Source organism: Chiloscyllium plagiosum, unplaced genomic scaffold, assembly GCF_037043375.1.
Source record: "Chiloscyllium plagiosum isolate Xiang-an unplaced genomic scaffold, Cpla_swu_hap1 HiC_scaffold_18, whole genome shotgun sequence".
NCBI classification, from domain to species: Eukaryota; Metazoa; Chordata; class Chondrichthyes; order Orectolobiformes; family Hemiscylliidae; genus Chiloscyllium; species Chiloscyllium plagiosum.
In genome coordinates this window covers 26,601,770-26,617,611 of record NW_028270156.1, presented here as the reverse complement: position 1 = coordinate 26,617,611, position 15,842 = coordinate 26,601,770, and the positions used below count along the sequence as shown (strand labels likewise).

At 38.0% G+C, this 15,842-nt stretch overlaps 1 protein-coding gene across 1 annotated transcript in view; it reads left to right on the top strand.

Moving 5' to 3' along the window:
- elp4 (elongator acetyltransferase complex subunit 4) overlaps positions 1–15,842 on the top strand; it is a 277,183-nt gene that overhangs the window by 71,453 nt on the left and 189,888 nt on the right. The window contains exons 3-4 of the mRNA XM_043705557.2: positions 901–1,022; positions 6,579–6,731. Coding sequence (XP_043561492.1) covers positions 901–1,022; positions 6,579–6,731 — 275 coding nt within the window. The remainder of the gene's footprint in view (positions 1–900; positions 1,023–6,578; positions 6,732–15,842) is intronic.

The following is a 15,842-nucleotide window of genomic DNA, read 5'->3' as shown; positions in this document are numbered from 1 at the left end:
ATCTACACTCTAACATTTAGCACCGCAAATTTCCACATTTTTTCACACACAAGTCACAAAAAATCTGTGTATTTTTAAATTAACAAAAGACGTTTGCTTCTGTAATGAAAGTTAAATGGAGCGTATCTAATGAACAGTGGGATACAATTTATATTCCACAAATGGACTGACCCCATAACTCTCAAACAAGTGAGTTTATACCTTGCAATAGGTTAAGTAAATGAGATGATAAAGATTAGAAATACGCACAAATTTTAAATGTAATTTTAATCAGATTGGTTTCACCAATAACAATCTGAAACTACTTTACCTCTTCAGTTGTCAACTGCATAAAAAATATAAGGAGATGATGTCGTCATTTCGAGTATAAATAGTATGTTAAAAGCTGGTGGGATTAGTATGATTCAGTTTGGGAAGCAAACTATTTTAGAGATTAATTACAAGCATTTTATGATACAAATTAAAATTTTAAGATGGGAATGTTCCTGACAGGGTTGATTTTACCAAGAACATGGTTCACTGCCTACCAACCAACTAATATTAAATGCTAAATCTATTCCTTAAAGATGTAAGTGCTACCAGCTGCGTTACAAGCCCATCTTCTGTTAGCTGTCAGACCTATTGAATTAGTCTAATTAAGATGAAACATTTAAAACTCAGGAACTTGAAGCCATACCATAAGGTACAGAAAAAACCTTTAATTGTTATTTTTAGAAACTTGATTTTAACCTGTGAGCTGTGCAGAGATGAGAATCCCCAAGATCGGAATAGTTTATCAAGAAATTGCATGATTCTGCATTGAAAGATATAGATTTTAATGCAAAGCTAATTATCGTAATAATTATTTAAAGTTTTATTTGTTAATATTTAGCAAATTGCTAAATGTGTGTTTTTTTTCAGAGGAAGATAGCTATGAGAGTTACTCACGGATGTTGCTGAAGTATTTCTTAGCAGAAGGCATTGTTAGCGGGCATTCTCTTTTCATAGCATCTGCCAAAGATCATCCTGAAGAAATTTTACAGGTATGTTTGTTGATGAAGATGTTGTGCTTCAGTTATTGCAGGATTAGGTTATGCCTCTAAATTTGATCAGTATGGTCACTTGATGCCCTTAAGAGCTCAGCTGATTTGAGTGCAGTTTCATTTAGGAATGCTCTAAAATGCTGGTAGCCAATATTTTCATTCGTCATTGATGGAATATTACATAAATAGTGATGCAGTAATTGATAAATTACAAAAGAAACTCAATACAACAATAAAATGACCAGAGAGCTGGAATTGACTTATTGTGAAGCATTCTTGCAATAATAGAATAATAAATAAAGGAATTAGAAATAAGAAAAAATTTCCTTATGTGAAGAAAGTCAGATTAGCAGTTCCTTGCCATTTGTGATGTTTAGGAATGATTTTTAAGATTGCAACAATATCACTGAAATTCCCAAGTATTCAATTAATTAACCAGTCACTTTTGGTTATTTGTTTGAAACTTCCACTTATTACATAATTGCTTATGTGATCTGTGATCAATATGAAATCTCACGAACGTGCACCCATCCTTGCAAAATATGCCAGTGCTAATTCCCACAAAATCATAGGTGCTTACAGATAATATATTTCCTAAACATGCAATTTGTTTTAAAGAATTTAAAAATAAATTATAATAGTAGAAAATTAAATGTAATATTTAAATATGCATGTAATGTTTTGTAAGACTTGTAAGTCTACCGTTGCATTACATAAGTAATGTCCTTGGTCAGGGTTTTGTAGTGGTAACAATGCAGAAATGGTCAAGGTTCATCGTCTCACTTTAAAACTGACAGCTGCTCCTGCCGTGTCTGTCCACTTTGGTGTGGAGATCCAAAAGTTGCTGTTGGTGAGCTGATGCTTCTCGTAAAGCTACATTGTTTAAAATCCCCATAAAGACAGTGCAATTAACATTGTTTCCTGTAATTTCTATTTCCTGTGTAAAACCTGCTTGTTGCACTGTCCAGCTTCTTTAATTCTACTGTATTAGCATGTGTGTGCATCTTAAAGCAGCTGTTTTCTTTCTTGCATCGAATGTTCTGGATTACAGTGTAGCCACACAACTTTGAAAGGACATTGATTCCAAGTTAGTTTTAGGACTGAAAGAAGTAAGTTAGCCCACTGAACTGGAAGGTTTGTTTTCAGATGTTTCATCACCATGACAAGGTAACATCATCAGTGAGAGTCTCCTGTGAAGCACTGGTAGTATGTCCCACCTCTTTATTTATAGGTCTTGGTTCCTTTAAGGTGAGTGATGTCATGTCCGGTTCTTTATCTTTGCCCCAAGTAAAAGTAGATGGGATCTAAGTTGATGAGTTTATTGTTGGAGTTCTGGTTAGAATGCCATGCCTCTAAGAATTCTCGTCCTCCTTTGTCTGTATGTATGGGAACTAGTGATAGCCACCAAAAGACATGACCCACTATCACTAGTTTCCATATATACAGACAAAGAAGGTTACCACTTTGACTGGGACAATACTCACATCCTAGGACAAGCAAAACAAAGATATGCACGAGAATTCTTTGAGGCATGGCATTCTAACCAGAACTCCATCAATAAACACATCAACTTAAATCCCATGTACCTTCCCTTGAAAAAAAATCAGAAAGGACATCACCCACCTTAAAAAACCAAGACCTATGAATAGAGAGGCGGGACATAGCACCAGCGCTTCACCGGAGTATCTCACTGATGGTGACGAGTCATGGTGACTTAATGTCTGAAAACAAACCTTCCAGCTCAGTGGGCTAACTTATATACTTAGCATAAACCTGAGCTACAAATCTTCTCAAAAATCGCTAACTGAAAGAAATCTCTGGCATTAAAATATCTAATTTAAATGGAATGTCAAAAGTCTCCAGTATTAAAAAAATATATATATTTCAGCTTTCTATAGTCATGTGTATGCCCCAATATTTATTTTGCTTTCCGTAAAATGACTAAAAAAGTAAGGATATTTAATGCTTTCTACTAAAATAAAATGCCGATAACACTCAGGTTAGGCAGCGTCTGGGAAAATGAGTGGAATTAAAGATTCAGATCAATTGATGGCCCTTCATCAGAAATGAGAAAAGAATAAACATAATGGATTTTAACCAAGTCGAAAAACTGAAGAAGAGAAAGTGTCAATGACCAGAGGAAAGTCAGGAAGGATTAACTGATAAAGGTTTCATGGTACAAAGCCAAATGATGTAATAACAAAGCAAAGAATGTCTAGGTGTGCTGAAAAAGACTACGTGGCTGCTGTCCAAATACAACATAAGGATCTAAAAACAGAAATTAAACAAAACTGAACCAGAAAATGAAATGAAACAAAACAGAAGTCAAGGTTTTTATTAAAAATGTTTGAATTTTGTGTTGAGTGTAGGAGGCTGTGGAGTGCCAAGTGAGAAGAACAAATGCTGTTCTTTGAACATATGTTGAGTTTCATTTGAACATTGTAGCAGGCCAAGAATAGAGAGATTATAATGGTAGCATTGAAACGAGAAATGACAGAAAACTCAGAATCATGTTTGCAGAGTGAAAAGAAGGACTCTACAAAGTGGTCACTTAGTCTGTGTTCATTTTCCTAAAGTAGAGACCACATTATGAGCAGCAAACACAAGGTGTTTCATTAACACAAGGAGTGTTTGAGGCCTTAGACTATCAGAACAAAAGAGGTGAAAGGTTATGTTTTACATGTCCTGCACTTGCATGGAATGGTGCTATGGGAAGGGAGGAACTGTTGGATGGTAAATGAATATTGGAACAAGTTTCATGGAAGGGGCTGTCTTTTCATAATGATCAAAGGGGAAGCTAAGACAAGATTTATTTTGCTTTTTAGTTCCTGTGAGAATACTCCAGTTTGATTGGCTGCTTGTCTTGCTTGATGACATTGCTGTTACTGAATGCCAGGAAACACTTTCCATTCTATTTCAACGCCAGATTCAGACATGTCAAATAAGAGAAATTGTATGTTATGGAGATCACCAGATCTTTGTGAGCAACTTTCTTTTGAGATTAGCAGCTGGCGCCATCACTTCTCTGCCAACTGTAATCAGGTCATTATCTTAAACCCACATCCAGCAACTCTACATTTATTCTAAATAGAGTCACAAAAACACTGTTGGGCATTCCTTGTTGTATTCCATGGTTTGGAAAAATAGATTTTCATTTGTACAATCTCGGGACATCGCAAAATAATTTGTAGGAGATGATGTACGGTCAATGTTGTTCTATGGGAATTAGTCTTTTTAAATACAAATTTCAATTGTAAAATATATATTTAAATTATTAGCAATAGTTACTAGCTATGACACACAAATATTTAATTTGATTATAGATAGGTACTCTCTGCAGAGGCAAAAGGAATTCAGACAGGTGGTCATAAACCAGCAGAGTACTAAACTTCACTAAATTACATTTCAATAAACACAGACGTATTGTGGAATTTACCACTTAAGCAATTAGCACTTACTTTGATTCTCACCCAATTTATTTAATTGCTACTTCTACCACAAAATTGTGGTCCAAATCGACTGGTAATTCTTCCAAACATTCATTACTCAAAAGCTAAATGCGGATGACTGTGAGGATGAAAGTGCTTTTCTCAGTAGTGCTGCTTATGAAGTATGGATTACCCTAACTGATAAGCCAATGATCGAAGTTTAGCTGCTACATAATCTAAGTCTTTTCTCTTTTATTGTAAATAGAATAGAGTGCTATGTGATGTCTTTACTTGGCTTAATGCACATGCAATTAAGCTAGCTTAGAAGGGTGTGAGGTTAAGCCTCATTAACTGTGGGATGGGGGTACCTTGGGTTTTATTATACTCTAGAGAATTCAGCTTGTAAGAAGGGTCAGATTATAACAATGGCTGTGATTTCCTTCTGTCAAAACAAAATGATGTAAGCAGGTTACTGGATGAATTTAGATTCAAGTGAGGTAATTGCAAAACTGGCTCTGCTGCTATACTAGACTGTTGGTCTAAGACCATCAACTAGATTGTGTAAATCTCAGTACATGTGATATTGTAGTCTGTGCATCACACTTCATCAAGCGTAGGTCTTAGAATGCCCAGGAGTTTCAACAAGCTGCCTGCACATTTTCCAAGTTTGACATCACATGGTGCTATGCCCAAATTAAGTGACACAATCCCCTGTTGATTGGCTTTGGTACATTCCAGAGTTAGATTGGGAACTGACCCTACTGTTAAGCAACCCCTTTCACGTCACTTTACTACTAAAATTCCTTTCTGCTGCTGTGAAACTGCAGCCTAAGGCATCTACTTAAAAACAATGGTTTATATGTATTTTTTTCTCGGAAGTTCACTGGGTTTTATTGACTTTGAATTTTGTCACAGAGTTACTGCTCTAAAAGGAGTTCTGTTATTTATAATCCTTGACGCATAGAGTCACTTATATGCCTTATCATGTCTAAATGTCGCATAGATTTTTAAAGAATTATTTTTGAAGTGCAATTGCTATTGTAACAAACAAACAGTAGTATAATAAATTATACTTTGTCAAAAAGGTCTTTTTTTTTGCTGTTTGACTTGCCAATATATTTGGATTTATTTTGTAATGGCTATGTCACTGAGATATTCGAAGAACTAGCCAGTCAGGTTAAGTTTTATTAGTTCAGATATATTGGTGAATTAACAAGTTTAAAGTTCCACCATTTCAAAGGTGAAAATGGAAAACAAGGGTTGCACAAAGGCACATTGTCAAACGGAATGTTGGATTCATTCCTGTTACTATATTAAAGGTGACTGGTGTGAAATAGTTTATCGACTCTTGAGATTCTTCCTGCATATGGTGCACAATGCTGGTGTAGTACAGGGAACCAGCAACAGGTGTCACTCATTATGTCAGTAGAAAAAGCTGAAAGAATGATCAGCCCTGGGAGTTAGGTGAGTGCTTAAGTAGGTATTATCCTAATGATCTTTTGCCTGAAAAGTGATCTGCAAGGATCACTGGCATTTGGATAATTAAGCTTAATGAAGATAACACTACCTGAAGAACATTGCAGGTGTTAATTTAAGTTATTTTGAAAACAATAGCTTGGTATTCTTATTGACCAGAGGTTGAAAGAACTTGTTCGGACTGTTTCAAATAGCAGGATGCAAAGGTTTAAGCCAATCTGTAGATTTTCTTGTTCTTTTTCTGTCAAATTCGAATATAAAAATGCTGCACTAGTTTTATACACTACAGTTTTGAAGGGTTGGGATGGGGATGGAAAAAGAAACAGTTGTTTCTTATACATCTTTCACTTATAACTGCACGAGGGCTTGGTGATCCACATTAGATCTACAGATCATTTAACTCAGAGCTTCATAACAGAAGGAAATTGAAACTTGAAGCAAAGTTCTCATAACTGATTTGGTCATGAATTATTAGACTTCAACCTCATTTCTACTCTTACTAAATTCTGGTAAAGTTTACTTTTATTTCCAGCTATTTCTGTCTTGTCAGTGTTTTCAGTTTATATCATTTCAATTTAACATTAACAAACATTATTTTTGTGTCAACATTTATGGATTTCAAAGACAAATTATTCTCATTTGGTTTGAATAGGAGCTTCCTGCACCCTTACTTGATGATGTAATAGAGACCAATGAAACTATCAAAGAGACAGAAGACAATTCCGAGAGTAGCAATAGTTCCACTGCTGTATCCCAGAATTCCATGACGATAGCATGGCGGTACCAAAACTTACCAAAAGTACAGGTATGATTTTGCATTTTTGAAAGCATATCCATATGAAATTAATCAATAGAAAGCTTTTGTAATTTTTGCAAGTTGTGCCTTTACCATGTGAACACCTAAGTAAAAACAAGGACTGCAGATGCTGGAAACCAGAGTCTAGATTAGAGTGGTGCTGGAAAAGCACAGCAGGCCAGGCAGCATCTGAGGAGCAGGAAAACCGATGTTTTGGGCAAAAGCCCTTTATCAGGATGCCTAATAAAACCTGGAAATGCACATTTGCATCTAATTTATTTTAATTCATTATTTATTCTAATTTTATTTTTAATAAATACATTTTTCAAATTTATATTTCTGATTTTTTTACATTAGAATTTCTGTAGCTTTGTACTATTTAAAATTGTGAAGTATCATAAGGGTTACAAATATTTAAACTAAGTGACATTTTAATTTTGTCATTGGCCTTTTAAAGAAACATGCTCAAATGAATTTGTTCTGGGACTGATTCTTCACTCTAAATAACTTTAAATATTAATAATGTTATTCCATGACACAATCATTTTTACATATTGTAGTTAAATTTTGAAGAGATATGATTGTATCTTCTATTAAGACAGGTGTCAACTATTGGAAAAATGTCAAATCTAGTCAAATCATTGCAACTAAGAATATGTTTCCTTGTAAAGTTGTTAATTTTAGGAGATGACTTTTACATGGAAAATGTAGAAAATACACTTTTTTTTGTTTTGGTGTCAATTTAACCCATCCAAAATACATTGACTGCTGCTGTAGTAGATTTCCAGAATTACCACCAACCTACTGCCCTTTCTGGGGTGTTAAAGAGTTGACTAATTTTAACATATGATCATCCATAGTGAATATTGGTGGGATACTGATCCATTGTAAGCCCAGTCTTACTCTTGACATGAGAAGCCAATAGTCAGCAAATGGGAGGTCAAAAGGGAGTAAGCCTCTGGAAAATATTCCCTTAACAAATTAACATTTTTCTTTATATTTCTGACTTGATCAGACTTATCAGAGAGAAACTTACTTTAAAAATGCACTCTCTCCAAAACCAACTTGCCAAAGCAGTAGTCTCTACCTTCAGCAAGATTTCATGCAACAACTCACCAAGGCTTCTTCAATAGCACCAAATTTAGAATCTCTACTACCGAAAAGAACCAAGGCAGTAAGCTAATGGGAACACAATTATCCATAAGTTTCCTTTCAAGGGACATTCTATGGAAATATATTGGTATTCTTTCGTGAGGCTCAAAATCCCAGAACTTCCCCTCAAATAGCACTGAGAAGTATTGAAACCACATGGATTGCAATGATTGGCTGCAGTAGTAGGTACAGTGGATTCTTTCTTGATTGTGTTTTTGGAGATAAGTCTCTTGATTAAACTTAAAATATAAGCCAGAGCTATTAATTTAAACTGGGGCAGTGTTTGTAGAGGAATAAGACGGTGTTATTTTCTGGGTCTGTAGATTGCGAAGGAGCAAAAATGGCCTTTGCAGTGATATGTACTTCTTGTCAGATGTGGGAGCTTAAAGAGAGTTTAAGGGTTACTGCGGATTATATCTGCCATAAATGATGTTGGATGCAAATCTTATCAGATCGAGTGGATCAGTTGGAGAGACAAATAGAAGCGATGAGGAATTTGCAACAGCTACAGTATGTGATGGATGGTAGTTATAGAAAGGGGGGGAGAATCTCAGATACAGTCACATAGATGGGTTAACTCCAGGAAGGGTAAGAGAGGTAGGCAGCTAGAGCAGGAGTCTTTTGTGGATATACCCATTTCAAACAGGTATGCTGTTTTGGAAAATGTAGGGGGTGATGGATTCTCAGGAGAACGTAGCACGAACAGCCAAGTTTCTGGTATTGAGACTGGTTCTAATGCAACGAGGTGTACGTCGGCTTCCAAGAGATCAATTGTGTTAGGGGATTCTGTAGTCCGAGGTACAGACAGACGTTTCTGTGGCCAGCAGAGAAAAAGCAGAATGGTGTCTTGTTTCCCTGGTGCCAGGATCAAGGATGCCTCAGAGAGGGTGCAGAATGTTCTCACGGGGGAGAGGGGCCAGCAGGAGGTCATTGTCCACATCGGAACCAACGACATTGGAAGGGAAAAGATTGAGACTCTGAGGGGAGATTACAGAGAGTTAGGTAGAATTTTAAGAGGAGGTCCTCAAGGGTAGTAATATCTGGATCACTAGCAGGAATAGGAGGATAGAGCAGATGAATGCATGGCTGAGAAGCTGGTGTATGAGAGAAGGATTCACATTTTTGGATCATTGGAATCTCTTTCGGGGTAGAAGTGACCTGTACAAGAAGGACGGATTGCACCTAAATTGGAAGGGGACTAATATACTGGCAGAGAAATTTGCTAGAACTACTTGGGAGGATTTAAACTAGTAAGTTGGGGGGTGGGACCCAGGGAGATAGTGAGGAAAGAGATCGATCTGAGACGGGTACAGCTGAGAACAGAAGTGAGTCAAACAGTCAGGGCAGGCAGGAACAAGGTAGAACTAATAAATTAAACTGCATTTATTTCAATGCAAGGGGCTGAACAGAGAAGGCAGATGAACTTGGGGCATGGTTAGGAACATGGGACTGGGATATCATAGCAATTACAGAAACATGGCTCAGGGATGGGCAGGACTGACAGCTTAATGTTCCAGGATACAAATGTTACAGGAAGGATAGAAAGGGAGGCAAGAGAAGAGGGGGAGTGGAATTTTTGATAAGGGATAGCATTACAGCTGTGCTGAGGGAGGATATTCCCGGAAATACATCCAGGGAAGTTATTTGGGTGGAACTGAGAAATAAGAAAGGGATGATCACCTTATTGGGATTGTATTATAGACCCCCCAATAGTCAGAGGGAAATTGAGAACAAACTTGTAAGGAAATCTCAGCTATCTGTAAGAATAATAGGGTAGTTATGGTAGGGGATCTTAACTTTCCAAACATCGACTGGGACTGCCATAGTGTTAAAGGTTTAGATGGAGAGGAATCTGTTAAGTGTGTACAAGACAATTTTCTGATTCAGTATTAGATTAGATTAGATTACTTACAGTGTGGAAACAGGCCCTTCGGCCCAACAAGTCCACACCGACCCGCCGAAGCGCAACCCACCCATTCCCCTACATTTACCCCTTTTACCTAACACTACGGGCAATTTAGCATGGCCAATTCACCTGACCTGCACATCTTTGGACTGTGGGAGGAAACAGGAGCACCCGGAGGAAACCCACGCAGACACGGGAGAATGTGCAAACTCCACACAGTCAGTCGCCTGAGTCGGGAATTGAACCCGGGTCTCTGACGTATGTGGATGTACCTACTAGAGAAGGTGCAAAACTTGACCTATTCTTGGGAAATAAGGCAGGGCAGGTGACTGAGGTGTCAGTGGGGGAGCACTTTGGGGCCAGTGACCATAATTCTATTTGTTTTAAAATAGTGATGGAAAAAGATAGACCAGATCTAAAAGTTGAAGTTCTAATTTTGATGGTATTAGGCAAGAACTTTCAAAAGCTGATTGGAGGCAGATGTTCACAAGTAAAGGGATGGCTGGAAAATGGGAAGCCTTCAGAAATGAGATAACAAGAATCCAGAGAAAGTATATTCCTGTCAGGGTGAAAGGGAAGGCTGGTAGATATAGGGAATGCTGGATGATGAAAGAAATTGAGGGTTTGGTTAAGAAAAAGAAGGAAGCATATGTCAGGTATAGACAGGATAGATTGAGTGAATCCTTTGAAGAGTATAAAGAAAGTAGGAGTATACGTAAGGGGGAAATCATGAGGGCAAAACGAGGACATGAGATAGCTTTGGCAAATAGAATTTAGGAGAATCCAAAGGGGTTTTACAAATATATTAAGGACAAAAGAGTAACTAGGGAGAGAATAGGGCCCCTCAAAGATCAGCAAGGCAGCCTTTGTGTGGAGCCACAGAAAATGGGGAAGATACTAAATGAATATTTTGCATCAGTATTTACTGTGGAAAAGGATATGGAAGATATAGACTGTAGGGAAATAGATGGTGACATCTTGTAAAATGTCCAGATTACAAAGGCGGAAGTGCTGGATGTCTTGAAACGGTTAAAGGTGGATCAATCCCCAGGACCTGATCAGGTGTACCCGAGAACTCTGTGGGAAGCTAGAGAAGTGATTGCTGGGCCTCTTGCTGAGATATTTGTATCATCGATAGTCACAGGTGAGGTGCCGGAAGACTGGAGGTTGGCAAACGTGGTGCCACTGTTTAAGAAGGGTGGTAAGGACAAGCCAGGTAACTATAGACCGGTGAGCCTGACCTCGATGGTGGGCAAGTTGTTGGAGGGAATCCTGAGGGACAGGATATACATGTATTTGGAAAGGCAAGGACTGATTCGGGATAGTCAACATGGCTTTGTGCGTGGGAAATCATATCTCACAAACTTGATTGAGTTTTTTGATGAAATAACAAAGAAGATTGATGAGGGCAGAGCAGGTAGATGTGATCTATATGGACTTCAGTAAGGTATTCAACAAGGTTCCCCATGGAACACTGATTAGCAAGGTTAGATATCATGGGAATACAGGGAGAACTAACCATTTGGATACAGAACGGGCTCAAAGGTAGAAGACAGAGGGTGGTGGTGGAGGGTTATTTTTCAGACTGGAGGCCTGTGACCAGTGGAGTGCCACAAGGATCGGTGCTGGACCCTTCTACTTTTTGTCATTTAACATAAATGATTTGGATGCGAGCATAAGAGGTACAGTTAGTAAGTTTGCAGATGACACCAAAATTGGAGGTGTAGTGGACAGCGAAGAGGATTACCTCAGATTACAACAGGATCTAGACCAGATGGGCCAATGGGCTGAGAAGTGTCGGATGGAGTTTAATTCAGATAAATGCGAAGTGCTGCAATTTGGGAAAGTAAATCTTAGCAGGACTTATACACTTAATGGTAAGGTCTTAGGGGGAGTGTTGCTGATCAAAGAGACCTTGGAGTGCAGATTCATAGCTCCTTGAAAGTGGAGTCACAGGTGGATAGGATAATGAAGAAGGCGTTTGGTATGCTTTCCTTTATTGGTCAGAGTATTGAGTACAGGAGTTGGGAGGTCGTGTTGCGGCTGTACAGGACATTGGTTAGGCCACTGTTGGAATATTGCGTGCAATTCTGGTCTCCTTCCTATCGGAAAGTTGTGAAACTTGAAAGGGTTCAGAAAAGACTTGCAAGTATGTTGCCAGGGTTGGAGGATCTGAGCTACAGGGAGAGGCTGAACAGGCTGGGGCTGTTTTCCCTGGAGCGTCGGAGGTTTACAAAATTATGAGTGGCATGGATAGGATAAATAGGCAAAGTCTTTTCCCTGGGGTCGGGGAGTCCAGAACTAGAGGGCATAGGTTTAGGGTGAGAGGGGAAAGATATAAAAGAGACCTAAGGGGCAACGTTTTCATGCAGAGGGTGGTACGTGTATGGAATGAGCTGCCAGAGGATGTGGTGGAGGCTGTTACAATTGCAACATTTAAAAGGCATTTGGATGGGTATATGAATAGGAAGGATTTGGAGGGATATGGGCCGGGTGCTGGCAGGTGGGACTAGATTGGGTTGGGATATCTGGTCGGCATGGACGGGTTGGACCGACGGGTCTGTTTCCATGATGTACATCTCTGACTCTATGATTCAGAAACATGACTCACTACCAGCTTCTCGAGAGCATTTGAGTATGGACAGAAAAAAAAGCATTTTGAAACACTAACATCCCACAAATAAATATATAAAATGATCAGCTAATTTGACATTGACTAGGTATTTGAACCTTGAATCTTCTGACCTATATTTAAGGTTTGGGTTACTGAGTCATGCAGACTGCGATGTAGAGTTCTACTTATTTTTCTTGAGCACCAAGTTCCCATTTATTTTAAAAAGTTGTTTAAAGAAGAATACACCATGGTGCAAGTGATCAGACCTGCACTAATGAAAATTCTTTGATTGCACCTGCCAGCTGCATTGACAAAGGAATTGTGTAATTATTTTAAAGTTACTAATTCTTATAAGATGAATATTTCAGTTCAGTTGGTGGCAGTCTGAAAGGAAATCCGTATTCTACAGTCTTAAATCTCTTTTGAAGAACAGTTGAGAGAGAGGCAAATAAATGTATGCCAATGTCTTTCTTTCTAACTTTTGTGTGGCAACAATCAATGGAACCAACTCCTGTTACTGCTGGGGAAAAAATGAATCAATGTTAGAGGTTAATGTATTCCATATATTTGAATTCATCATTTAATTTCCCTTTACAGTGCATTGTTGTGTTAATAAGGCTAAATAAACTAGATTATACGATTGATAAGCAAGCTTTCAAGATCATAGATCAAGATATCAGAAGCCATTATGCATCCAATTTCTAGATGCTGGCTTAAAAAAAAAGCCGATCTAATACAAATGTGAAAAATTCAGGATAAAAAGACTTTTTTTTATTATAGTATTTATGAGGCAAACTTGTAATTTGTCCCCGAGGTCACATCACATCTCTGCTCTGCTTTGGCTGTAGTCCATTTCACAGTGTGAAGTTACTGGTACATATTTAGCAGAGGAGTGCTGCTTCGACAAGCTCTATTCAAATGTAAATAGCTTTTGGTTTCTTGATGTATTACCATAAAAAAAAATCTTTACCGACCAAATAATCCAGTTTATTCAGACCTGTTAATACACTGCTATGCTACAGAATAAAGTAAAATGCTGCATTCAAGTTCATAACTAACTAAATAGATTTTTTTAAAACTAACTCCGATACACTGTCCACTTGAGCACTCAAAGGATACTGGGTAGTCATAAGATTTCCGGCAATTTCAAAGTGGGTAAATGACTGAATGAAGTTAATGACTGAATGGAGAAATGTTTTCGACTGAATTGTCACATAATCCTTAAGGTTTTAAGGAGAAATTCTTACATGTTTCTAAGCATCTCAGTAGTGCCTCATAGTGGTGCTTTATACTGGGAATGACATATGTGCAGAACTCCAGCTAAGGTGACATTAAAGGAAAGAGTTCATCTTTCCATTCACCATCTCTGTTCACATCATTAGAATGGACACTCATGATCAGTGTTCCCTATAGGTCCTGTAGCCGGACAACAATATGATGGATTCTGATGCACAAGATGACACAAGTTTATGTGTGTGCACAGCCATGCAAGAAAAAAATTAAAGGGCTTGAGTACTTAAATAAATCAGCCAGCCTCTTTTAAAAAAAACACACATACAGCACCTTGCCCATGATGTTACCAGAAAAAGAAAATAAATTGTAAGAAGGCGAAAGGTGAATTCTGTGTTTCTAATTTTGTTAACTTTGACGCAAGGTCTCAGAGATTACGTAGCACAGTAGAATACATAAAAAGAGGAACCTGAAGTTATGCATATTGCACTTACCTTCCGTGAATTTATAATGATCATTGTCCAACCCACCACTAATTTAAATCACTCGAGTGTTTCCGTCAAAATCCAATGTTTTTGCAGCTGTCGTGTGTAATTGCCTTTACTGTTTCTCTACGCTTCAGAGGTGCACATAAATACACTTGCGTGTCTTGGCGCAGGTGGATCTCTCAGTTTGTTTCTCGGGAACTTAAGCATTTATCTTGTATTTTTAATGATACCACATGAAAGTTCTGGCTCAAACAATAGGTTAAAAAGGGAAAAATGTATTTCTGTGTTTACATTAATTTCAACAAAAATCTCAATACTGCCAGAAGACACACAAAATTCAATACGAAATCAAATATGGTTGAACAAGATTTGACAGAGTATGATCTGTCAATTGGAAAGCACTGAATCAAGCAATTGACTTGCTTATCCATGTGCTAAATGAGTAAAGAAAGCACTTGAGAATGTATCAGCTTCATTGTCATCGCAATCTAATCATTGTGAAGATAACATACAAGTGACATAAAATGACCGCAGGCTCAAAAGCCCCCTTAAGGCCCACCAGCTCGATCTTCCATGCTTGTAAGCCCCAGTTATTTCAACAGATTGCTCCTGATTTATGCAACAATGTCACGGTTTAAAACTCAGACAAGCTCTTGAGACTGAACGATTCATTATCATTTGTTGTAATAGTGCTGTATGTTATCCTGCAGATAACTAACTGTATGACCCAACAAAAGCTTGTTCACTAGTAGTATACACTGCAGGGGCTATTAAAAACCAAAAAAATGCCATTTTCCAAGATTACTAAAGTAACTGCAATTCATCTGTAAACAAAATTGTAGGATGCAAAAGCTTCTCAATGACATGTTTGTGTACTTTGGGCAATATATAAGCTGTCACAGCATGAAATCAATTTTCTGCCTAGGTTCATCTTGAATCTGAGATTTCTAACACATTAGTGTTGCAATTAGAAACATTTAGCAGCAGACAGTAGACTGAAAGCCAGCAGTCTGCTATCTGACAGTTTCTGCCTGTTCCTCTCTTCCAGCCTATCCATGCTTAAGCAATGAAGAGAAAAACACAAGTTGCAGTTGCCTCCAATAATAAATTTATCTACTTTGCAACTTCTGAGGAAAGAAAAGCTTTCCCCCAGCTATTCAACTAAGCCAGATTACTCACACTTAGTTGGTTCAGGTAGGCCTTAGCAAGCTTCCCACTGAGCCTGGGAATTTGTAAAACGAGGCCTATTCACAATTCTCTGACACAGACCATGCTTTTATTACTTACTGTTTTATTATAGTAAGATCTGTCTCCACCCAGCTTGTAGAAGCAATACTCTTTCTTGTGAACTTAAAAAAAGGTTATCCCCCACCTTAATCCGTACAGCGTTGTGGATTAAAGACACCAGTGTGCCCTGGGATCCTCTGAGTAGACCCTGGAAATTTCTTGTTTCTTCTCTTTGCTTTCTTAGAAAACACTACCGGGGCCTCAGTGAGGATTTGCATCTGAAATAGACTACCTGGTGCTTTCCTGAATGAAGACATCAGATCAAAGTTCAGTTAGTCAGGGCCTTGCTAAAATGTTAAGGAGACTAGGATGTACACAATGAAAAGATGAGCTCTAGCAGAGAATGCAATAAAAACATTGTGATGGGTAATCCAGATAAAGACTAGATTATACAGACCAAAGGACGACCCTGTATAAATTGTTTTCAGTGCTTCTCCAACAAT